Source organism: Balaenoptera musculus, chromosome 2 (assembly GCF_009873245.2).
Source record: "Balaenoptera musculus isolate JJ_BM4_2016_0621 chromosome 2, mBalMus1.pri.v3, whole genome shotgun sequence".
NCBI lineage: Eukaryota > Metazoa > Chordata > Mammalia > Artiodactyla > Balaenopteridae > Balaenoptera > Balaenoptera musculus.
Window position 1 is genome coordinate 138,401,620 of NC_045786.1, and position 25,687 is coordinate 138,427,306.

General features: G+C 39.2%; 1 protein-coding gene across 7 annotated transcripts in view; it reads left to right on the forward strand.

Moving 5' to 3' along the window:
• The window catches only part of SYNE2 (spectrin repeat containing nuclear envelope protein 2), a 313,385-nt gene that overhangs the window by 66,179 nt on the left and 221,519 nt on the right, over positions 1 to 25,687 (forward strand). For all 7 annotated transcript variants that reach the window (XM_036839615.1, XM_036839636.1, XM_036839653.1 and 4 more), the window contains exons 3-8: positions 8,664 to 8,725; positions 9,711 to 9,806; positions 9,895 to 9,972; positions 10,062 to 10,154; positions 15,290 to 15,471; positions 20,189 to 20,385. In XM_036839615.1, the coding sequence (XP_036695510.1) occupies positions 8,664 to 8,725; positions 9,711 to 9,806; positions 9,895 to 9,972; positions 10,062 to 10,154; positions 15,290 to 15,471; positions 20,189 to 20,385 (708 nt within the window). The remainder of the gene's footprint in view (positions 1 to 8,663; positions 8,726 to 9,710; positions 9,807 to 9,894; positions 9,973 to 10,061; positions 10,155 to 15,289; positions 15,472 to 20,188; positions 20,386 to 25,687) is intronic.

The window sequence follows — 25,687 nt, forward strand, 5'->3', positions numbered from 1 at the left end:
AGTAACAGGCCTTTTCTTGTTTATTCTTCAGATATTTTAGGCTTTTTTTGTTTTCATTGTGCATGCCTGTGTGTTTTCATTCATTTATTTGTTTGTTATCACCTCCATGAGAAACAGTAGAAGAGGTGGCCTTATTATTTTTAGTTCCCTTTCTATTGGATAACAGCTTGGGTAAGATGCTTTGGGATGGCTGTTGGAACACATGGCTAAAATGTGTTGCATTATTGTCTGAATTTAGTTATTCTTACCTTGTCTAACAGAGAGTTGGCAGCGTTGTTTCAGGGGAGAGCAACAGAGTGCAGACCCTTTTGTTCAAGACGTTTTCTTAGTAGAAGAAAGAAATTACCCAGCGTTTTTTTTTTTTTTTTTGAATTTTATTTATTTTTCTTATACAGCAGCTTCTTATTACTTATCTATTTTATACATATTAGTGTATATATGTCAATCCCAATCTCCCAATTCATCCTACCCACAGCTTCCCCCCCACAGCTTTCCCCCCCTTGGTGTCCATACATTTGTTCTCGACATCTGTGCCCAGGGGTTTTTAAAACAAGGATTAGGATAAGACATAGGCCTAGTAACTGTTGCCAATAAATTCTTCTCCATGCAATAAGTCAGTTTGAAACTCAATCTTTTAATATTTACGAAGTCTTTCAATCAGCAAATTATATTGAGTACCTCTTCTCTACATGGCACTGGTCTAAGGGGAAGCAAAAACACAAAAGCATAAGGGTTTAATATTAAGGTTGATACAATGAGTAGGAGAGAAACCACATAGAGGTACATGACTGCAGTACATGAGCAGCAAGTGGTAATTACCATAAGATAGAAACAAAACTGTTGGTTATTCATGTAGCTATCCTTTCATAAAAATACAGGTAGAATGATGATAAACATGCTGTTTTATAATTTGCTCTTTTTCACTTAAGAATATACCTGAATCGGCACATATATATCTACTTTGTTCTTTTTACTGGGTAAATGATAATTTTCTTCCTTTCTGGTAATGTGGAAGGTTTATGATCTCCTTTTTAAAAATTTCTTATGGCTTAACAGACGCTTTTTAACTTTAAATAGTGTACCTAAATTGCTGCTCTTTGAATTATCAACTTAAAAAATGAAACCATATCATGTGTAGTAATTTAATTTACATATACATACATTCATTCTTTCATTCGACAAGTATTGACTGAGTGCCTTCTACTTGTGAGGTATTAATCTAGGAGCGAGGAACCCAGTGACCGACCAAAACAAATCCTTGCTCTTTAGAATTTATGTTCTTTGCCTGTCTAATCTAGAAGGATGCACAGGAAATTGTTAATTAATGTTGTCTCTGGGGAAGGAAAATGGGTGTTTGGGGAAAGTTAAGATTAACTTTGAATTCTGTTACTGTTTATAAAACATGTTTTATGAGGATTATATATTACTTCCTAATAGTAATAATGATTAAAAAAAAAAAAAAAAGACCCAATAAAGTATTGTGGTAGGCCAGAGCCAGAAGAGATTATTTCTATTTCACAAAGGGGACATTTGAACAGGATATGTCTTATTTTAACAAATGTTGATCGAATGCCCCCCATGTGCATTGTGCTGGGTGCTGGGGTTTCTGTGAATGCAGAGGGATGCGGGAGGATTAGCCATTCCAGAAGGTACATAGCATGTTGATGCAGAAAAGAGAGCAACTTAACTGGGGAACTGCATATATTCTAGTTTGGCTAGAGAAGTAGGATGTAAGTGGGGAAGTCATGGGGGGATGAGTCAGGAAAAAGTTGATTGGAGTCAAATGTTAGGAATGTTAGGCTAAGAATCTATATTTTATTCATTAAGGAATTAGGGAGTGATCAAAAGATTTTAATGAGGAGAGTGAAGGATCCAAGTAATAATTCCGGTGCCATGTACAATAAACCTGTTATCAATAACCCAGCAGTAGAAAGGGAAGAAGGGAAATTCCTGGATAGAGGAGGTTGCAAAGCCTCCTTGGTGACCTCATGCAGTAGAGAACATTCTTGGAGAAGCCACATTGTAATAATGTGTTGCTCTGTGTTTAAGTGAAAATGTCAGTTAGAGATTCTCATGCCTGGGTAACTGCCTTTGAACTCTTACTACCAGGGAGGACTGCTGGAGTCAACATTTTAGATGAACTTTTGTTGAGATTGGACCTTGCGGAGACCCAGTGGCCTTGGTAGTTTACTAATGAGATTTATAATGAACTTAAAATCTACCCTCTTTTATTGAGCTTAACTCAATTTGTTTTCATTTAAGTTCCCTTCCAGGTAAGGATATGAGTTGCCAGCTCACAAAAGGCAGATTGAATAAGAACAAAGTCAGGGATTAAATGTATTTTTATGGTAATGACACCTAGAGAAAACCTTTTCCTTCTATGCCTTTCTCAAACTCAGCCAGATATTTTCCAAGAATGATAATCAAGGATACCCATATGGGCCTGAATAAAATTCACTGACTACATTTTATATATTTCTTATTTGCCTTAAAAATCAGAATAGAGAATTTCTCATTCTCTATTCCTTGGCATTTTAAGAAGCTCATCATTATGATAGATTTTATTATTTTCTGTCTGTTTTTGTCTTTTTCTGTCCCTGATGTCTGCTGATTAAATGGTCTTTTCCTCATTACTCAGCCATAAAAAAGAGTGAAATAATGCTATTTGCAGCAACATGGATGGACCTGGAGATTATCATACACAGTGAAGTAAGTCAGACAGAGAAAGACAAATTTCATATAGTATCACTTATATGTGGAATCTAAGAAATGGTACAAATGAACTTATTTACAAAACAGAAACAGACTCACAGACTTAGAAAACAAACTTATGATTACCAAAGGGGAAAGGTGGGGAGAGAGGGATAAATTAGGAGGTTGGGATTAACAGATACACACTACTATATATAAAATAGATAATCAACAAGGACCTACTGTATGTATAGCACAGGGGAACTCTACTCAATACTCTGTAATTGCCTATATGGGAAAAGAGTCTGGAAAACAACAGATATTTGTATATGTATAACTGAATTACTTTGCTGTACACCTGAAACTAACACAACATTGTAAATCAGCTATATTCCAATATAAAATAAAAATGAAATTAAAAAAAAAAATTAAATAAATAAAAGGTCCTATTCTCTTTATGCCATTTTGAGAAGAGTTTTATTATTTTATTAGAAAGTTACTCTGGAAATTAAAAAATAAAACCCAACATTAAAAAAAAATCTCACCCACTCAAATTAAGTTGCTTTAAAGCATGTGGCTCTCAATTATTTTTTCCCCAATGGGTCAGCCTTTGAAAAGAACAAAAGGTTACTTATCCTGCCATAGGGCGAGCTATTTGGCTCTGGTTCCTGTTGAATTAATACCACTTTTCAGGGATAAGGCAGTGTGAAAATGTGAGAAAAGTGTGTCAAGGGATAAGTGACATGGCACAGACGAAACCATTTAATTGAGTAGTCATAAAGGTGTTTAATTGCACCTGGGACATCTTTGTTTGCTGTTAGTAAGGGTCCTTGTTGCATTTGAAGGGTTCTGATTTCCAGGATGAAGAGGTGGACAATGTGTTAGTTAAAAGCCATGAAGTTTAAAAACCTTTTCCTGAGGGTTTCATTTGCTAACTGGAGAGTTCCGCGTCAGGGTTTGTTCTGCCTGCTCCTCTTATCGTTTTTCCCCTTGTTTCTATTAGATTTTAATCAAATTAGGACAGGGATAACTTAAGGTTTTCATTGGAAATTTTTGGTTATTTTAAATTTATGCCCCTATCAGAGGTCAGTCCAACCTATGTGCGACTAGGTGCTCCAAGTTGAACAGTCCATATAGAGCCCTTATGTGCTGCCTGTTTTCTCAGCCTAGGAAAGTTCACAGTCCTCAGTTTGCTCAGTACCAAGACCCCTTTTGTCCAGCATCACATGGAAATGATCATGTGATCCCTCATCTTTCTTGGAAATAATTCAGAATGACTGAGGTTTCCAGGTGGATGTGCAATACTCAAACTCCTTGGGCACACAGTGCTCCTTTACATTCCTTTTTGTGCCAGCATCTCACCCCCTCTGTGGTTATTCCTTTCTCCCACAATAAGTCCCCTAACGTTAGGGTAGACTCCCTGTCCTGGACCTGGTGGTATTCCTGGTTAGTTTCTTCTCCATACTTTACACCTAGAAAGTAAAAAAATTTCTCTTGGCTCCTTAAGGATAAAGAAGAGAGCCCTCTTTGTTTGCTTTCGTCATTGTTTGTTTTGTTTTTTGTTTTGAATTCCTGCTTTATTGTAATAATGAAATAGTCCCTTCCTGCTTATATACATGGCCTTGATTAATGTACTTTGTGTGCATGTACCTTGATCCTGGAAACGTAAAAACTTGTTCTCTAGTTTTCTCTATTGAGGAACAAAGATAGCTCTCAACACATTTTTTGGTAAGCATTAGTACATGTTTAAAATTTATTGTCTTATCACCTGCTGATTCTAGGGAAACAAACAATGAAAACATTAATAACATTTTGAATTATAGGACAAAATTATGGTTCTTTATCATTCTTTTTTAAAAAAATTTTATTTATTTATTTTTTGGCTGCTTTGGGTCTTCATTGCAGTGCAAGAGCTTTCTCTAAATGTGGCGAGTGGGGGCTTACTCTACATTGCGGTGCACGGGCTTCTCATTGCGGTGGCTTCTCTTGTTGTGGAGCACGGACTCTAGGCTCACGGGCTTCAGTAGTTGTGGCACGTGGGCTCAATAGTTGTGGCTCACGGGCTCTAGAGCGCAGGCTCAGTAGTTGTGACGCGTGGGCTTTGTTGCTCCACGGCATGTGAGATCTTCCCGGACCAGGGATCGAACCCATGTCCCCTGCATTGGCAGGCGGATTCTTAACCATTGCACCACCAGGGAAGTCCCTAGTTCTTTATAATTGTTTTAAATGAAATTTATAAAAACAGAAATAACTCTCAAAAGCCTAAGCTATCTGGTTGGCTTGTCAGAACTCAGTTCAGTTCAGCTAACAATTATTGAGCACCCTTTAATGTGTAAATCACTGAGCTATGACTAATTTCAGCCGGTAATACAGAAAAAATGTAATGGATTTAAAAAGTTAAGGAGAAAATCCGATGAGGTTAAGTGCATCTTTAATTTCTACTCAGTCACAATTGCAAACACCCTAAAATTCCATTTACTCAGATTCTTTTCATTTTCTCAACCTGAACTCTCATCAGATTAAAACATTTTTGAGAACTCAGACTAGATGTCATGCCAACAATTTCAGTTCAACTGTGTTAGAGATTAATAAGGGAGAATGGGTAGAGTCAAAGGAAAACAATGTATTAGAAGGTAGAACGAGCATCTTTTAAAAGAAAGAATGTAAACACATAAAGGTAGATTTGACCTCAGTACAGCAAATAAAATATAACAGTACTAATAATTAGTAAAATTATTGTTATTCCTACTTTTTTAGCAAATATTTGCTTAGAGCCTGTTCTGGGCCTGACTCTTCTAGGCCCCTGGAATATATCAGAGATGAAACATCTTGCTTATGTGGTGCTTATCTTCTATTGGGAGGAGAGTAAGGCATTAAACGATAAACATACTACATATATAGCTTACCTAGAATGTTAAAGGTGGTAAGTACTGTAGAAAAAAAATCAAGCAGGACAAGAGGGAACAGAAGTGGGGTTGTTACAGTTTAAAATAGGATGGTCGGAATAGATCTTACAGATGAGTGCCATCACTCTGGCTGCTGTGTTAGGAATAATATTCAGAGGGCAAGGCTGGAAGGAAGGAGACCTGTTAGGAATCTATTGCAGTAATCTGGGGAGAGGTGGAGGTGCCTTGGACCAGTGGTTGTAGTGAAGGTGGTGAGAAGTGGTCATATCCTGAATATATTTTGAAGGTGGACTTAAGAGGATTTCCCGAGGCATTGGACATGAAGTGTGAGAGAAAGAGAGAAGCCAGCATGTGATGGAGGAGGAAGACAGAGAGTATAGGGGCCTGCAAGCAGAAAGAGAGAGTGATCATCTGTACTGAATGCTGCTGATTGCTCCAGAAAGATGAAGACTGAGAATCGATCATTGGTTTTAGTGGGGGCGGGGGGGTCATTGATGACCTCGATTCATGGTGACCTTGATGAAAGAGTAGTTTCAGCGGAATGGTAAGGGCACGATTGGTGTGGGTTCAGATAAGAGAGAAGGAGGAGGGGACCTGGAGACCATGAACATAGACAAATCTATTTGAGGAGTTTTGCCACAGTGGACCTGTACCTGATGGGATCAAGAGAGGGTTGCTTTTTGTTTTTAGTTTTAGATGGGCAAATTAATAGCATGGATCAGTACTAATGGGAATAGTCTTGGGTGGGGGAGAGGATAATACAGGAGAGAAAGGTGTAAAAGGTCCTGGAGTAGATCCAAAGGGATGAGACCTGGTGAATGAGTGAAGGAAGGGATTGGCTTTAGGTCTGAGCAAGGCTGGCTCACCCATGCTAACAGGCTGGAGGCAGAGCCTTTTGATAGGTTATTAGACAAGGGAGTAGATGATCCCTAAGTGTCCTGGGGAAGCAAGGTCTCAGCTGAGAGTAAGGATGGGAGGGGAGGCGTTGGGAGTTTGAGAAAGAAGGAGAGGGTGTGAAATTGCTGTCTAGAGGAGTGGGAGAGGGCAATGTATTATGACTTCCAGGCAGCATTGAGGGCCTACTTGGCGGTCACGATGAGACTGGTCAGCAGTTATGGATTTCCTTCCAGCCACATTCAGCAGCATGTGTGCAGGTATGAGAGAGCAGAGAGTGTGATGAAGAGCACACAGCAGAATGAGAGGTGCAAGGGAGTGTTTGTAATAATTGATCATGGAATTTACAGTGGATAAGGATGAAAGGAAGGAGACCAAGGGGGCAAGGGACAGTGTAAAACTGGCAGAATTGGTGGCTTGGAGTTGCTGATGGACTCCAAGGATTGTTGGAGTTGAGACACTAGTGAGAATGTACTGAAAACATAAGGAATGATGTTCAGAGATGGGGATGCATGAACTCAAGATCATGAGTTGTAGTTATTAGTAATGACAGGGTCAGGGTATAACCATGACAGTGAGTGGTTGAGGCAGGGCAGAAGACACATTTATTGGAGAAGAATTCAAGAAACAGAGAGGCCAGAAGTTTGGAAGTTTCATCAGTATGTGTATTGAAATTACGAAGAATTAGGGGTCACATGGAAAAAGCAACAGTGGGGAAGGAACTAAAACCTTTGAGCAATGATGAGGAATGACAGAGGTAAGTAGATGACTGTAATAGTGGGGACTGTCTGATGCCATGAGAGTTAAAGCTGGAGCATTTCAGGGACAAAGAGACTGGAAGATGATCTGGAAGTAGCAGCGAAGAGCAAGGAACTAGTGGTCCAAGGTCTGCAAGAGAAAGCAATGCTGTCACTTGGGAGGGCTGTGGGGAAAGCAGAGTTCTGGGTTAGGGTGGAGGTTCAATTAGAGCAGAAAGGTGAAGAGGGTAGTGGGCACATAGGGGATTTTGCTGATGGTCTATTATGGATTTCAGCATCAGTGAAGGGTTTCAGGAGTTAAGGAGAGGTGGGAGATGAGAAAAATTGGGGGACGTGCAGAGTCTTTTGGAAATTAGAGCTAGAATGGAGGGGGACCTGAGAGTGTGTGAACTGTGTGTGTGTGTGTGTTGACGGTGGTAAGCAGGGACAAAGGCACAGTGAGATGAGATCTGGTGAGCCCGCGGTAGGTGGTGGTGACAAGGCTGTAAGCGTTAGGCACAAGGAGGGGTGGGTGTCTGGATTGCTCTTACCCCTGTCCAGTAGGATGAGGAGATCTGGGGAAATGGAAAGACAGTCCTGTGTGCAGGGTAACCCCTGGCCACAGGGTTGAGGGTGTCTGCTGGAGCCGAGGGGGTAGAAGGTGAGGGGAAGAATGGTGTCGGTATGGAGCTCTCTCCTGCCCTGGGGAGGAAGGGGAGATCTACACCGAGTGTTCCGATCTTTCCCTGGACTCCTGCCTGGTTAGTAAGAGTGAGAGCTAGCACTTCTCCTGTGTTTCCTTGGTGCCAGGGTCTGTTCACTTTGAGTGAACCACTAACAGTCTCTAGCGGTGAGTGCTTCTCACCTTATTCCACGAGGAACCTGCCCCACGTCACATAGCTACTCAGTAACAGAGGCAGGATTTGAACTTAGGTCTCTCTGACTCTAATTGCAAATGATTTACAGTTAATTCAGTGACAATATATTCTTCATGATAAATGTCAAGACTAAACTGCCACGACTTTATGAGCCCTTTAAAATGTATTCAGATGTTCTGGGTTTATCTGAAGTGCCGTGTGGTGTTGGCTTAGACTGCAAGTCCATTTGGATTAGAAACCCTTTTTTTTTCTTCACAGGTCCTTGTACAGCGCTGTCAAGGTCATGTGGGGGCTAATTCTTTTGTCGGTAAAATATTAAAAACCGTTGTCTCTTGCAGTTAAACGGTGGCTTTGAAAAATATCTCATTTCAACGTGCTATATTTCCAATCCAAAACAGTTCTTGGACAAACACCTGACATTTAAACTAAGTCTAGAACGTTTATAAGATTGTGAGATACACACACATACCCAGAGTGACAGACCTTTGAAACGTTGATTTGTTCAAATGGTTTCTGAGGCTTCTCGTTTTCTAACTGCTATTGTCCTTTTTAAATAGCTGAACAGGAAGACACTCAGAAGAAAACCTTCACATGCTGGATAAACTCACAGTTGGCAAAGGTGAGGAAAAAGAGAGCAAATCAAGCTATAAATATATATTTAAGTGCTTCCTCCTGTTCGCTCAGTTTTGGTCCCCAAAATGGCACTGGTGACATGTAAAAGGTTGAAAAAATGTGCTGAATGTCACCTTGATCTTGTTTTGATGTATCTGTTATTCTTTCCCAACACGAAAAGGGGGCATTTTTGTTAAGGATATGGGAGACAGTGCTAGGAAATATTTAAAGCAGTAACATCTCTTTTATCAAATGAAATTGTAACAAGAAGTTAGGGTTAGGGTTAGAAGTCATATATGTTGAGTGTTATGTTAGACACTGTTGTAAGTACTTTAAATGTACTGACCACTCGTCATGTTTCAGTGACTTCACAACATCCTATGAGACAGATAGTATTGTTCGTGTTTAAAGAACAAGGAAACTAAGGTACAGAGACGTTGTGTGACTTCTCCAAGGTCCCACAGCTTACAAGTGATAGTGCTGGGATGCAGACCCAGGCAGTCTGGACCCAGAGGCCTTGATCTTAATCTCTGTGCTATCTTGGCCTTCAGTGATCCAGGTGCCTGGAATAACCTAGATACAAAATGAACGAGCCTCTTCTCCCAGGCTACCCATCCCAGCACAATGCTCGTCATTCTAAAAAGAGGAAATTCGTAAACAGGTTACTCCAGAAATGTAATCTCCCCAAATGGGTCACTATTGACTGATTCTGAGCATCCTGAATGCCACTTCACTGCACAGGTTTTAAGCTCTCAGTGAAAGCTGAAAGAGTGTTGTGTTACTGGAAATTTGCTGTGAGATAAGTTCACTACTTTCCTTATCGTGTTTTGATGTGGAACTTTGTGTGTTTTCTACATTCTGTTAATTAAGAAGAAAATCACTACTGAATCTTAGCTTTTGCAAAGATGCAAAAGCACATTTATGAGATGCTTAAAGTTATTGTGTTTTTGGACCAAAGTTCCAATGATTACTTTTCTTGTGACCTTTTGTAGCACACCCCTCCCTCAGTTGTATCGGACCTGTTCGCAGACATTAAAAAGGGGCATGTCCTCCTGGACCTGCTGGAAGTACTCTCAGGACAACAGTTGGTAAGCTTTTAAAACAACATTAAGAAATTTTGTGGATTAAAAAAAAAAATCACATTTCTGAGTAATATATTTTGCTTGAATTTCATAGCCTCGAGATAAAGGATCTAATACATTCCAGTGTAGAATCAATATAGAACATGCCCTGAGATTCCTAAAAAACCGATCAGTGAGTATGAAATTCACAGGAAAATTCATTGGGGAGATAAATGCTGTGAAATATTTTCTCCTTTTAACATACATTTCTTTTTTTTCCAGATCAAGCTAATAAATATTCACGTTACCGATATTGTAGATGGAAACCCATCCATTATTCTTGGCCTAATTTGGACAATTATACTGCACTTTCATGTAAGTAGTTTGATGATATGAAAAGTGTTCCTGTTCTAATTACCACAGTATGAAATAAGTGTAATGCAATAAGTGTGACTTGATGCTAGAGCTTCTTCCAGAAATAGGACCCTCTGGAAGTCTTGTCAGGTGGAAAATATATAGCAGACCCTTTGCCACTTATGTTATTCTTCAATTGAAAATTGAATGCTGAATTATCATGATATCCTGAAATATCCATGGTATCAGCACCAGTCTGAATAGAACTTGCCATGGTAAATTTTTGCTTATTATTGTTTATTTACTCTGTCAGAAGAGAGAATAGGAAGCTTCTGGAGTAAATTCTTGAAAATTAACCCATTAAACTTGGTTAAATCTCCCTATTTTTGAGGTCCCTTGTCTAATCTAATAATCCTGCAACATCTAGTTCTGTCCCAAGACTGACTCATAGCTTTCATTTCATTCCACAAATATTTTTGAGCACCTACTTCGTGCTAACTTTTGTGCTAGGACAGTAAGAAAATAACAGGGGGCACTTCCCTGGTGGCACAGTGGTTAAGAATCCACCTGCCAATGTAGGGGACACGGGTTCAATCCCCGGTCTGGAAGATCCCACATGCCGTGGAGCAACTAAGCCCGTGTGCCACAACTACTGAGCCTGTGCTCTAGACCCCGTGCGCTGTAACTGCTGAGCCCCACACACTGCAACTAATGAAGGCTTCACACTCTGGGCCCCTTGTGCCACAACTGCTGAGCCCGTGTGCTGAAACTACTGAAGCCCACGCACCTAGAGCCCATGCTCTGCAACAAGAGAAGCCACTGAAAAGAGAAGCCCACGCACCGCAACGAAGAGTAGCTCCTGCTCACTGCAACTAGAGAAAGCCCGCACGCAGCAACGAAGACCCAACACAGCCAAAAAAAAAAAAAAAAAAAAAGAAAGAAAGAAAATAACAGGGAATAAGAAGGTTATAGTCCTGACTTTATGACACTTATGATTGATAAATACATTCTTTCAGGCCTGGGATTTTGAATTAGTGCATGTTTTCTGTAGCTACTTAAAAAGTTACATGTTCATTATCTCCATAATTACTTTAAAAATTATATGGGAAACAAATGCTTATTTTAGGAAAACTAGAAAATAACATAACTAATTTATGTAAAATTTCAAACATACAAAATGAGACTTTATATCATTCCTGGATACCTATATCTGTAGTTATAGTAGAATAACATACATGAGGATGATGAAAACTAAATTTAGTATTTTGGTTTTCTTCCTTTGGGAAAGGAAGGAAATGGAATCGAAGGGGGAAAGACAGAAGGCTCAAAGTGTATTTGTGTTTTATTTCTTTAAAAAGTTATGAACCAAATGTGGTAAAATGTTAAAATTTGATAATTCATAGGCATTTTTAATATTTTTCCATACTTTTTAGGACATTTGAAATATAATTTGAAATTTCAGTATAGATAAAGAAAAGAAAATAACGTCATCTGTAATTCTGCCACTCACAGATAACCACTTCAACTAATTTGGTGTACAGTCTTCATGACATATACAGTGGGAATTAATATACGTATTCATGTATGTATGTCTTAAACAAAATGGGGTCATGCTAGCCATTACTGTTTTCAAGCTATTCTAATTAAAATCTTTCTGAATTTATATGTATTTTAAGGGAAGTATGATGTTCTGTTGTAAAGCACTGTTGTTTCATTAATGGACAGTCAGAATGCTCACAGATTTTTATGACTGTAAGCAATTCCAAAAAGACTACCCTTAAGATAAAACTTTTGCATATAATCTTAATTATATCCATGGGCCAAATTCCTAGAAACGGCATTCTTGGGCCATAAGGTTTGCAAAATTGTAGCTTTTTAAAGTTTTGTTTTGGGCTTCCCTGGTGGTGCAGTGGTTAAGAATCCGCCTGCCAGTGCAGGGGACACGGGTTCGAGCCCTGGTCCTGGAAGATCCCACATGCTGCGGAGCAACTAAGCCCATCCGCCACAACCACTGAGCCTGCGCTCTAGAGCCCGCGAGCCACAACTACTGAACCCGCATGCGACGACTACTGAAGCCCACGTGCCTAGAGCCTGTGCTCCGCAACAAGAGAAGCCACTGCAATGAGAAGCCTGCGCACCTAAACGAAGAGTAGCCCCCGCTTGCCGCTACTAGAGAAAGCCCGCACACAGCAATGAAGACCCAACACAGCCAAAAATAAATAAAATAAATAAATTTAAAAAAAAAAGAATCAATTTAAAGTTTTGTTTTAATATTGTAAATAAACTTTTGTTAAAAGTATACGACACACAGAGAAAACTGCACAAATATTAAATGTAGAGCTTGATGAATTTTTGTAAATTAAACACATCCACGTAACCACCATTTAACTGAAGATAAGATGATAGAATATTGCCAGCCTCCCAGAGCCCCCAGGTCTTTCTCCCAGTCACTACCCTCCTTCCCTAAAGATAACCTCTACCTTGATCTTTATCATTGGTTAGTTTAGCATCTTAAACTCCACATAAACGGAATTATAACTGAATTATTTTGCATACACTATATAATAGTCTTTTCTACCTGACTTATTTCACTTAACATCATGTCTGTGAGAGTCATCCTCTTGAGGCAGGTATCAGTGGGTCTTTCCTTTTCATTGCTGTATATGAATATACCATTGCATGAATATACCAGAACTTATTTACCATTCTACTGTTGATGGACATTTCTTTTGCTGCCAATTTTAAGCTATTACGAATAAAGCCGCTAAAAACATTCTTGTATATGCCCTTTGGTGGTACAAGCCCTTATTTCTGTTGCATATTTATCTAGGACTGGAACTGCTGGGCTGCAGGGCATGTGATCTTCAGCTTTAGTAGATACTGCCAAACAGTTTTTCAAACTTGTTCTGATTTACACTGTTACCAGAGTTTGAGAGTTGCTTGCTCCAATCCTTGCTAATACTTGGCATTAAAAACTTTTATTTTAGCTATGCTGTTGTGTGTAATGATTTATAGAAGTTTTAAAATGTATTCTGGATACAAGTTCTTTGTTGGGTATATATAAATTGCAAATATCTTCTCTGACTCTGTGGCTTGCTTCTCAAATCTTTAATGAACAGACATTCATTATTTTAATGTAGTTCACATTTATCAGCTTCTTTTTTTTTTGGTGGCTAGTACTTTTTATGTCCTTTAAAGAATTCTTTCCCTTTTCCAGTACCATGAAGATATTCTCTTATGTTATTTTCTAGAATAGTTCTGTCCAATAGGACTTTCTGCAATGATGGAAATGTTCTGTACCTGCACTGGACAGAACAGTAGCCACTAGACACTTGTGGCTATTGAACACTTGACATGTGGCTAGTATGACTGAGGAACTAACTTTTAAATTTTATTTAATTTAAATTTAAATAGCCACATGTGGCTAGTGGCTATCATATTGGACAGCACATTTCTAAAAGCTTAATCATTTCACATTTTACTTTTAGCTCTACAGTCTTTCAAGAATGAATTGATTTGTTTGAGTATGTTATGTTAAGGCAATTAAGATTTTTTTTTCCATACGGCTATCCAGTTGACCCAACACTAATTATTGAAGGGACCATCATTTTCCTACTGCACTGTAGTATCACCTTTATAAATCAAGTAGTCATATAGGTATGGCTCCATTTTCAGATTGTCTATTCTGTCCCATTATTTATCCTTGTACCAATACTATACTACATTAATTTCTGTAGTACAGTCAGTCTTGATATCTGATAGTGTGGTTGTCCAACTCGTTCTTCAAGATTATCTTGGCTTCTTTGCTCTTTGCATTTCCGTATATATATATTTTTGAGATGTAATTGACATATACCCTTGTGTAAGCTTAAGGTAGATAACATGTTGATTTGATAGTCATACAAATTTTATAAGTAACTTGTTAATTTACACACACGCAACCTGCTGGAATTTTAATGAGGATTGATTGAATGTATAGAATCATTTGGAAAAAGCTGACATCTTTTAAATAATGCATCTTTTAACCCATGAAGATAACATTTCATTTTTGTTCTGTTCAAAATATTTTCAAATTTTCATTATGATTTCTCATTTGACCCATGGGTTCTATCACAATCTATGGCTTAATTTCCAAATATTTGGAAGTTTGTTATATCTTCATTAGTACTGATTTCTAGCTCAGTTTCAGTGTGGTTGGAAAATGTAATCTGAATTATTTCAGTCCTTCAAAATTGCTGTGGCTTGCTTAATGGCTCAGCATGGTCAATTTGGGTAAATATTCTATATGCACTGGGAAAGAATGTTGATTCTGCCGTTTTAGGTGCAATGGGGTATGCCGACCAGATCAAATTTGTTCATTGTATTGTTCACACCTACTATTATTGGTTATCTGGTGAGTCTGTCAATCATTGAAAGAAGTGTACATCTTGCAATAATACTTCTATTATGTTTCTGGATTTATCTTTTAACGTTTTCTGTAGGTATTATCATATTGCCCTCCAAAAAAATCTGAACCAATTTACATGTTTCCAGTTTCTGGTACTCACACCGTGAATATCCAGTTTCTGGTACTCTCACCATCACTGACTGCTATCTTTAAAAAATTGTTGCCTGTGTTATGTATGAAAAAACTGTTCTCTTGCTGTATATATTTAGATTTCTGAAATGACTAATGAAGTTATTTTTCACATACGTAAGGGCAATTTTTTCTTGCTTGGGACTTACCTCTTCGTGTTTGACTATTTTTTCCTGTATGTATATTTGTTTCTTAATGGTTTATAATCAAGGATGCATTTTAATTGACCCAGTCTCTCCAGAGAGATTCTCGACTAGCAGTTCAGTTTGGCCCAGTTCAGTTTTGATGGACAGAGGTGGAGCACCAGTGAAGTGCTCTGTAAGCATGCTGTGGGGGGTGAATAGATGCCTGCCCTTGATGTGGAACGCCATATGCTTGGGTGAGAGCAAGTCCCAAAAGCCAATGTGTAGCCCCAGATGGCAAATGCCATTATTCAAAGGTTTGTCCAGTGCTCATTTCACCACGAGTAAACTGTCACTGTTATACAATAATTTTTAGGTCTTGTTCTGGCTGAAGGTTTTGCCTCAATGCTGCTAACCTATGATTCCATACACGTTAACGATTATTATGTCTTCCTTAGATTGAGGAGCTTGCCCGGACTCTTTCTTGCAATTACAATCGACCTTCCCTGGACAGTGTGAGTGTGGTCGACTCATCTCCTACCTCAAGTCCTCCAGCTAAGAAATGCTCCAAAGTCCAAGAAAGATGGCAGATGTCTGCAAAGAAGGCTCTTCTCCAGTGGGCTCAGGAGCAATGTGCCACGTAAGTAGTTTGCTCCACCAGAGGAGACACACAGGGCAGCTGTACCCACCAACACAACCTTACCGACCTCCAGGTCTGAAAATCAGGCCAAATAGGAGTAACACCCACCTGAACGCTTCCCTCTCATAAAAAGCAAATGCTCGCTCTCCCCCTTCCCCTCACACTGAATCTTCCACATGTGGACCTCTGTGAGCTCAACCACACTTGGTTTTGAAGACCAGAAGGTGGTATCATCTGGGTAACTTACCTCACTCCCGCTCCCGTGTGTAGGTGGCCTATTACTGTGTACAAATAAAGTAGTCTTTAAACATCTTTTTCTTTAGGCACGATTCCCCTATGCATCTGGAAGGTGGATTTAGATTCAAAACGTTTTGCCATGCTAGAAGCTCTTTAAAAGTCGGGACTCTATCTTAGTTGACTGTGTATTCCCTTAATTTTAGCCTAATATGTGTTCTTGGTAGGTGCTCCATAAATGTGTTGAGTGGATGAATGAAAAACGAGTGAAGGAGTAGCCAACTCATAAAATTATCCCTTGGAACTCTATAGAGCTGCATGAAAGACCATGGTCCCCATCGTTTAGAAACTCATAGCTCAATTAGGAAACAAAGAAACAAGAGAGTAGGTGTTTTTAAAAAAGGAGATGATAAAGGGAAGTTAATGCCTATAATTTCTTTTTTTTTTTTTTAGTTTAAAATTATTGTTATTGGAGTCTGGTTGCTTTACAGTGTCGTGTTAGCCTCCAGTGCACAGCAAAATGAGTCAGCCCTACACATGTAGTTATGCCCTTCCTTTTGGACTTCCCTCCCATTTAGGTTACCGCAGTGCACTAGGTAGAGTTCCCTGGGCTACACAGTATGTTCCCATCAGCTGTCTATTTTATACATAGTGTCAATAATGTATATGTGTCAATCCCAGTCTCCCAATTCCTCCCACTATAATTTCTTTTTTACACAGGAAAATGTTTTCTGCTCTTGGGATACATTTACTTTTTGAATTTAGCCAACTGCTTGGATGGAGTTTAGGAAAATAAGGAATTGGGATACAGGAGATCCACCACAAAAAGACCTATGGAGTTCAAAAGGCGTTCTTTGTCACATCATAGCATTGTCCAGATAAACAGAGGCATAAAAATGTTGCTAAGCCCTCTCAAACGTTGGGCTTCTGAGTAACTGCTTCCTAATGAAAGGCTAAGATGTTAATTTCTGCCTTACCTTTCCGTAGTTGTCATTCATCCTCTGTATTCTGTGAGGGGACACAAATATACATGCATATCTTACAGGTTTTAAGTATATTAAATGAACTTTTTCTTGAATTTCCTGGAGATAATTTTACTTCAGTTTCCTAAATTTTTAAAATCCAAAATACAACATGTGTGAAAAGCATTATTACACCATATTCAGATTTGTTTCATTTATGCTTAAATAAGCTTCAAACCCTTTCAAAGTCCATATATTTTACCAAGGTTTACCTTTTCCCCATGTCCGTCCTTATTTTTCAACTATAGAGCTTATGCTAAATGTATTAAGATGTAGTAATTCTTAAGTATTTCGTCAGGAGTTTATTCTAGTTTTGGCTGTCATTGGTGGTATTACTGGGTGACTTTTGTTTGAATATTCTGATTCTCTAGGGCTCAGATGTAAGGCTATGTTGTAAGAGATATGTGGTATTTTTTTTTATTTCTGAAGGAGATGAATTGGGCCCCCATTTGTGATGTCTGCGTGAGCCTAGATCCCGTCAGTCACTCTGGAGCCAACCCCGCCCTCTCCAAGGCCCGGCAGTAGCACAGTTCTGTGTGGCACTTGTTTTGGCCCATCAGGGCAGAGCTGAGTTCCCAGCCTGGTGCTGTATGGAGCGCGGTGCCTGCTGGTCGGCCCTGAGCCGGCTCTGGCCCCACCTTAGCGCTCTGGCGGGTCTGGCCCCGCCCCCAGCCCCACCGCCACCCCCGAAGCCATCAATTTAGTTTAGTATTTACACGCGCACGCTGAAGCTGGAATACTAGGTTTTGAGTTCTGGCTCCCAGCACTTTCTAACTGGTAGCCTTAGACACTTAATCTCGTTGTGTTCAGGTTTCCTTAATCATAAAACGTGGACAGTACTAACACTTACTTCATAGGGTTATTATGTGCATTACAAGAATTGTGTTTTTTTAAAAAACATTTGCAACAGTTTCGGGACACAATGGGCACCATATAAGTGTTTGTTAAACGACAGGAAAATCACTGCCTACTATGTAGTTTGTCATAATCATAGTTTAGGCTTTTTTCCTAAGGGATCCAGGAAAGCCCAGGTCATCTGAAGCAGATTATTTCTTGAGTAGCTTTTATCATGTATACTTTTGATGTATACTTAAATTAGTCCATTGAATTTCCTTGTGTTTTTATGGGATATTAAAGGAAACTATAGTTGTTCTCAAATATTTCCCACACTTTGTAGGCAACTATATGCTTTTACAAAATCTTCAGTGATCTCTTGTCGAACACAGATTGAGTGGTTTGAGATATACATGTTAAGCACCTTTTTATGTCAGGCACTGTTTGCAGGGCGGGTGAGTCTAAAATGATGGGCAAGAAAGAAAGGGCCCCTGTTCGCAAGGGGCTTGCACCCTAGTGGGAGAGGCACATGAATAAATATGATAATTATAGTTGGCCGTAAAGTTAGGAAGGACTTATGATATGGTTGAGAATGTCAAGGATAGGAAGAGGGTGCCCTTATCGTAGGTGGTCATGGAATGCCTTTCTTCTTTTTAAAATTTTTATTGAAATATAGTTGATTTACAATGTTGTGTTAATTTCAGATGTACAGCAAAGTAATTCAGTTATACATATATATATATAAATATGTATATTCTTTTTTTACATTCTCTTCTATTATAGATTATTACAAGACATTGAGTATAGTTCCCTGTGCTATACAGTAGGTCCTTGTTGGTTATCTATTTTACATATAGCAGTGTGTACGCCTTTCTGAGGAGGAGGCCTTTGAGCTGAGACCTGAAGGAGAAGGCTTTAGGTGTATGAATATCTGGGAGAAAGAGTGTCCAGGCAGAAGGATTAAAAAGGCTGTGGAGAAGCAGAAATGAAGCCAGTGTTGCTGCATGTTGGAAGGTGGAGATATTGAATAATATCCTCTGAACTGAGAAGGAACTTTAAGACTGAAGAATGAAACAGGCAACTCCATAAAGTGCAATTATGAAACTTATTGTGGGTAACTTACAGGCAGGATCTGGCAGACAAGGATCCAGAGGCATTCAGAGCTGCACTCCATGCCCTCAAAAGGGGTACAGGGAGATTTAAAGGGGCCAAAGCTCAAACAGAATCTGACTATGAAGGGAGAAGTATGTCTGCACCAACAGGAACCAGGGGTTTTTCATCTCCCTGGGGTCTCATGACCATTAACCATCTGTGTCAGCAAAAGGCATTCTTCCACTTTTCATATCAGATGAAGGCAAGGGTAAAAGTTGATGGGGAACTTATCTGGCTTGGGCACATTCCTTGCGAGCAGGCTAAAGCTCGGTCGTGCAGAGAGAACAGGGGGGTAGGACTGCGGGCCTAAGATGCAGCTGACAAAATGGAGTCAGTGTGGTCTAGCCACATACTGCAACATTGTAAGAGAGCGGAGATGTAAAGGTGGGAGAGGTAAGCAGGAGCCAAAGCTTGTCTGGCCTTGTGGGCCAGAGTGTGGGATGTTATTCTAAATATAATGACAAGCTATGATGGGTTTTTTTTAAATAATTTTTTTTTATTGTGATAAAATATACATAACAAGATTTATCACTTTAACAGTTTTTAAGAGTACAGTTCAGTGACATTAAGTACATTCACAGTTGTGTAACCATCACTGCTATCTGTCTGCAGAACTTTTTTCATCTTGCAAAACTGAAACTCTGTATCTGTTTAACACCTCCCCTCCCTATTCCTCCTTCCCCTCAGCCTTCCCCTGGCCACCAGAGATCTACTTTCTTTATCAGTGAATTTCACTCTGTTTGGTACCTTAAGAGAGTGTAATCGTATAACATTTGTCCATTTGTGACTGGCTTATTTCATTCAGCATAATATCTTTAATTTTCATCCATGTTGTAGCATATCTCAGAATTTCCTTACTTTTTAGGGCTGAATGATATTTTATTGTATGAACACACCACATTTTGTTTATGCATTCGTTCCTGGTGACTGGTTCTAAGCAGAGGAGTGACAAGGTCTATCTATCCAATGAGCTATTGGCCACTGACTTGGCACAATGTATCATTTAATTGTTTCCAGTGAGAAATACAATTAGTCCCTCTAGTGAAAGGAATTTAACAATTTGTAGAGGCCCAGCTTAGTCTTGAGCCAACAGATTGCTGAATGAAGAGCATTAAACTCCAGTGAGAATTGTCACGTGAAGGGCTTGTAAGACAGATTTCAGGCGCACTTCCAGAGTGTGATTCCGTGGACCTGGGGTTGGGCCTGAGAATTTGCATTTCGAGCAGCTACAGCCACGTGACGCTGCTGCCGGGGCCGCGCTTTGAGAAGCAGTGCTCCGGAGCCTCGTGAGCCTTATCACACTTGGCATTTTACTTTAATTTGACCCCATGGTTCAAATAAAATATTTTCCTAGAAGGATTGATTCGATTTATGTGATTGGCAGAAATTAGTTTTAATTCCTGATGAGTAGAGTGGAGGTGCTTTGATATAGTCTTTTACACAGTGTTTATCATGTTTTTATTCTTTTGTCATAGGTTTGAGTCTGTCAGGGTGACAGATTTTAAGGCAAGCTGGAGAAATGGGATGGCTTTTTTGGCTGTCATCCACGCCTTGCGACCAGACCTGATCGACATGAAGAGTGTGAAGCACAGATCCAACAGGGACAATCTGAAAGAGGCCTTCAGAATTGCAGAACGAGAATTAAAAATCCCCAAAATGCTGGAACCAGAAGGTAAAGAAGCTTCTTTCTTTGTAAAACAATGTCCAGTGTGAAGTGGATTTGAAAACAGTACCCACATATGAGCAAACATAACAGCATTATATTTTAGTCCTGAAGGGTTTAACTTTAAACTCTTTATTAAGTTTCATGAAATTAAGAATTCCTGCCAGTTAGTTAACCTCAGTAATTGCAGGGAGGATGCCACAGCTGAAACCAAACGATGCTGTTTTGGGGAATAATTTTGAGTCTTTGTCTTAATTTTCTTTTATTGTGTTCTATATTTCGTCCTCCTTGATTCTATTATTCTTTTCTAAAATCTCTCAAGTAAGATATTTCTTTGAGTGGTTTATACATGTCCCCTTTCCTATTCCCTCCTGCTAGTTAAAGCTGAGCCTCTATGAGGACAGAAACTGCTTTTTCTGTTTCTCTCTCTATGGCTGGCTCAGCTTTGCCATTGATTGTGCTAAATCAGTTTTGTTGGATTGTTAGGGACTTCCCTGGTGGTCCAGTGGTTAAGACTGTGCGCTTCCAATGGGTGCAGGTCTGATCCCTTGTCGGGGAACTAAGATCCTGCGTGCTGCACATGCATGCCGCATGAAGCGGCCAAAAAAATAATAATAATTTTGTTGGATTGTTAACAACATTAGCGAAATCCTAAATACTGGCTATATTCAAAGAGATAATTATCAGGTTATACTTTAACTTCATAAAATTAAGATTTAAATAATTCATTTCTTCTGGAAAAGAACTTTACTTTGGATTGTGTTGTTTCATAATTTACCCAAAGCTTGTTAAAAAAAAAAACAAACAACCCAGTAAGGTCATAAAAAAGGCATGTAGGATTAGTGAAAGTTATAATGAACTAACGGGTCAAGAGATACAAATTCTAGTCTCAGCTCTACAACAGGGGTGTGTAGGTCAATGTTTAATGTTAGGCTCTCTGAAACAGTGTGTGTGTGTACATATACATGTCTATTATAAATTTTACAAACATAAATGATGTGTAGCACACAGTTTACAAATAATAATAAAATATATGATACACTTTATTATAACTTCCATATAGCCCCCAAATGCTTTTGTTGATTTTTGCCACTCTTATATCAATCTGTAGCCAACTTAAGGTTGCAGTTGCTGAACCAGTGCAGTTCTGACATGAGTATTGGTGGATAACTTCCTTTGCATTAATGAGTAAGTGTAACAGCAAAGAGGTACGTCAGAGCTGCACTTGTTCTTCAGTGATGTGAATGACTTCTTTGCTGGGAGAATACTGGAAGAATTCGATTTTTGTTCTATTCACAATTTGACAGCTATAGACAGGACATACTTTTAAGATTAACCTGCATTATTAACAATATCTCCATCCTTTCCTTGGCACTCAACAAAACAGCAAATCAAGCCCTCATCTGCTGATTTTCTGTGGTATAAATCTTGCCACCAACGTGAAGTCACTGAATACATTGGGAAAAGATGCACAGTAGCACACCATTATATATTATTTCTATCATACAGATACAATAGACATAACCTTAGAGGTGTGGATAGTAGTAAAATGCAGTGAAATACTTGGGAAGTGATGAGTTTTAAGTATTTATTACCTTTGTTTTAATATAATTTATGTAATTGTGCATGTATAGAATTTAAATTTTAATGCTGACTATGTTAAACAGTTAAGTAAGTCAATTGTTAAACAATCAGCTCTCTCAAGCTGGTGTGAGCACACCACTGACTGAGTGACCATGGCTTTGTCACTTAACCTTTCTGGTTTTAAATAGCTGTATTGAGATATAATTCACATACCATACAGTGGGTACATACAGTGTACCCATTTAACTGTACAATTGAATGGTTTTTAGTATATTCACAAAATTTTGCAACCATCATCATAATCAAGTTTAGAACATTTTCATCACCCCCCAAAATAAACCCCGAGCCCATTAGCAGTCCCTCCCCATTTCCCCCAGCCCCCATCCCTCCCCACAGCCCTAGACAACCACTAATCTACTTTCTGTCTATAGATTTGCCAATTCTGGAAATTTAACATGAATGGAATCATACAATATGTGGTCTTTTGTGACTGGCTTATTTATTTATTTATTTATTTAATAAATTTATTTATTTATCTTTGGCTGCGTTGGGTCTTTGTTGCTGCATGCGGGCTTTCTCTAGTTGCGGTGAGCGGGGGCTGCTCTTCGTTGTGGTGTGCGGGCTTCCCACTGTGGTTGCTTCTCTTTGTTGCAGAGCACGGGATCTAGGCACGCGGGCTTCAGTAGTTGTGGCACGCGGGCTCAGTAGTTGTGGCGCACGGGCTTAGTTGCTCCGCAGCATGTGGGATCTTCCCAGACCAGGGTTCGATCCCATGTCCCCTGCAATGGCAGGTGTATTCTTAACCACTGCACCACCAGGGAAGTCCCTGGCTTCTTTAAATTAGCAGAATGTTCAAAGTTCATCTGTGTTGCAGTATTTATTGTTAAAAATAATAACAAAAATTTTTTATTTTTAGATATACTTTTTTTTTAGGACAGTTTTAGATTTATAGGAAAATTGGGAAGACAGTACAGTAGGTTCCCATATACCCCACACCCAATTTTCCCTATTGTTAGCATCTTACATTAATACAGTATATTTGTTACAATTAATGAACCAATATTGATATAATAAAGGCAATACTCTATTCACATTTTCTTTGTTTTCCCCTAATGCCCTTTTTCTCTTCAGGATCCCATCCAGGATACATTACATCTAGTCATCATGTCTCCTTGGGCTCCTCTTGACTGTGACAATTTCTCAGACCATTTTTTTTTGTTTTGGATGACTTGACAGTTTTTGATGACTTGACAGTTTTGAGGATTACTGGTCAGGTATTTTGTAGATGCTGGAATTTGTGTTATGCTTTTTCTCTTAATGCCAACTTGACATCGCCGTTGACGTTGACGTTGATTGCCTGGCTGAGATAGCGTTTGTCAGGTTTCCCCACTGTGAAGTTACTCTTTGTTTCCCCCCTTTCCTTACTGTACTCTTTGGGGGGAAGTCACTATGCACAGCCCACACTTAGGAGAGTATGCTCACTCTCCTTGAGGGCAGGTTAGCTACATAAATTATTTGGAATTCTGCACAGGAGATTTGTCTATTCTCCTCCATTTATTTACTTATTCAACTGTTTTTTTGTATCAGTGTAGATTCATGGATTTTTTTTTTAATACTTTGGGTTGTAATCCAATGCTACTTTGTTTATTTTATTGCTCAAATTAAAAATAAATTTTTTTTGTACCTCCGAGTTTTGGCTATTGAGAGCTCTTTCAGTCGGCTCCTGTGCTCCTTTGACATATCCTCAGTGTGGGGTTGGCTTGTTTGTTTTGGCACTGCAAGATGCTCCAGGCTCATCTTGTTTATTACTTCCCGCTGTAGCCCTGGATCAACCATTCCTCCAAGGAGCCCTGGTTCCCTTTACTGGAGAATAGTATTAGAAACCAAGATCTGAGTGCCAGGTGTGCTTGTTGCTACTGGTCTCTAGCCTTTTTGGACCTTAGTTGTTTTTATAAGAGTTAATTACGTGATATTCCCAAGTTCACCGTTAGCCTAATGATTCCATGTTTCTATATATCAGGTTTGTCATTAGTTTGGCTTCATGTGGCTTGTTAATAATTCTGCTTGTTTAACTTTCCCCCATCTCTTTGTTTTTTCTCCCTCCTTACCCCCCCCCCCTTTTTTTTTTTTTTTGTCCAAAAAGGAAAGAACCTTTTTGGCTTTTCATTATCTTTTCAAAATTTATTCATTTTCCCCCATGCTTTGCTCTATTCCCTATTTCTGTGTTTTCTTTTAATACTTCTTTCATTGTGATTCACCAAATATTTATTATTAGTGTAAACTATTTTTGCTATTTTAGTATGTGAAAATAACTAGGCAACTAGTGGAAGAGACAATTTAATGAAAACAAATTTCCACTTTATAAATGATTGCCCATAATTCATTTTACATAGCTTAAATAATAGCTCAAAAACATGAAATACATGATGATTTTTTTTTTAAAGAGAGGGGGGACCTTTTTTTTTTTTAGTTTTTATTTTTTTAATTAATTAATTAATTTATTTGGCAGCGTCAGGTCTTAGTTGTGGCACATGGGATCTTCGTTGTGGCATGCAGAATCTTTTATTGCAGTGTGCGGGCTTCTCTCTAGTTGTGGTGAACGGGCTCTAGAGCACGCAGGCTCAGTAATTGTGGGGAGCTCAGTTGCCCCGAGGCATGTGGGATCTTAGTTCACCGATCGCGATTGAACCTGCGTCCCCTGCATTGGAAGGCGGATTCTTAACCACTGGACCACCAGGGAAGTCCCCATCATGATTATTTATGCAGACCAAATACCACAGTCATACTTGAATAAGGGAATTATCTTTTTTTTTTTTAAATTATTTATTTATTTATTTATTTATTTATTTTTGGCTGTGTTGGGTCTTCGTTTCTGTGCGAGGGCTCTCTCCAGCCGCGGCGAGCGGGGGCCAGTCATCATCATGGTGCGCGGGCCTCTCACTGTCGCGGCCTCTCCCGCTGCGGAGCACAAGCTGCAGACGCGCAGACTCAGTAGTTGTGGCGCAGGGGCCTAGTTGCTCCGCGGCATGTGGGAGCCTCCCAGACCAGGGCTCGAACCCGTGTCCCCTGCATTGGCAGGCAGACTCTCAACCACTGCGCCACCAGGGAAGCCCAAGGGAATTATCTTTTGACACAATTTTGTTAACACATTAATCATTATGCATAGCCTCATATACAATGAAAAAATTTAAAAGAGAGGTATCCAGCTAAGCCAGTATCATTATTTTATGTGTATCTCTTGATATTTATACTTTTTTCAATAAAAGATAGAATAACTTTACTCTTAGGGATCCTTTCTTTATTGAATCCCTACTCCCAGCTCTTTATTGATGCTTTTAATGTGCTTACTGCCTTGGATTTTACCGTTTGGTTATAGATTAGATTCAATTCCTCCCTCAACTGACTTAGAGCACTCACTGGGCCCAGTAAACATGCTTGCTAAAGCATGCATAGTGTGTTGGATTTGTTTATTTGTTTTTCTCCTAACTGCAAGCTCCTCAAGGGGCAGATAAGGTCTTAAGGCATCTAGCATCTACTCAAGGGTCTGGCATCTACTTGCTGAATGAAGGGATGAAACATAAGCCCATAAGGGCAAGGACTGAGTCTTACATATCCTGCTTGTGACCTGCATTTGTTGGCTCTTTATAAATACATGTTGAATTGAATTTAACAGAATTAATAAATAAACACAGATTTCCTTGTCAATATCATCATTGGTTGTTTTGGC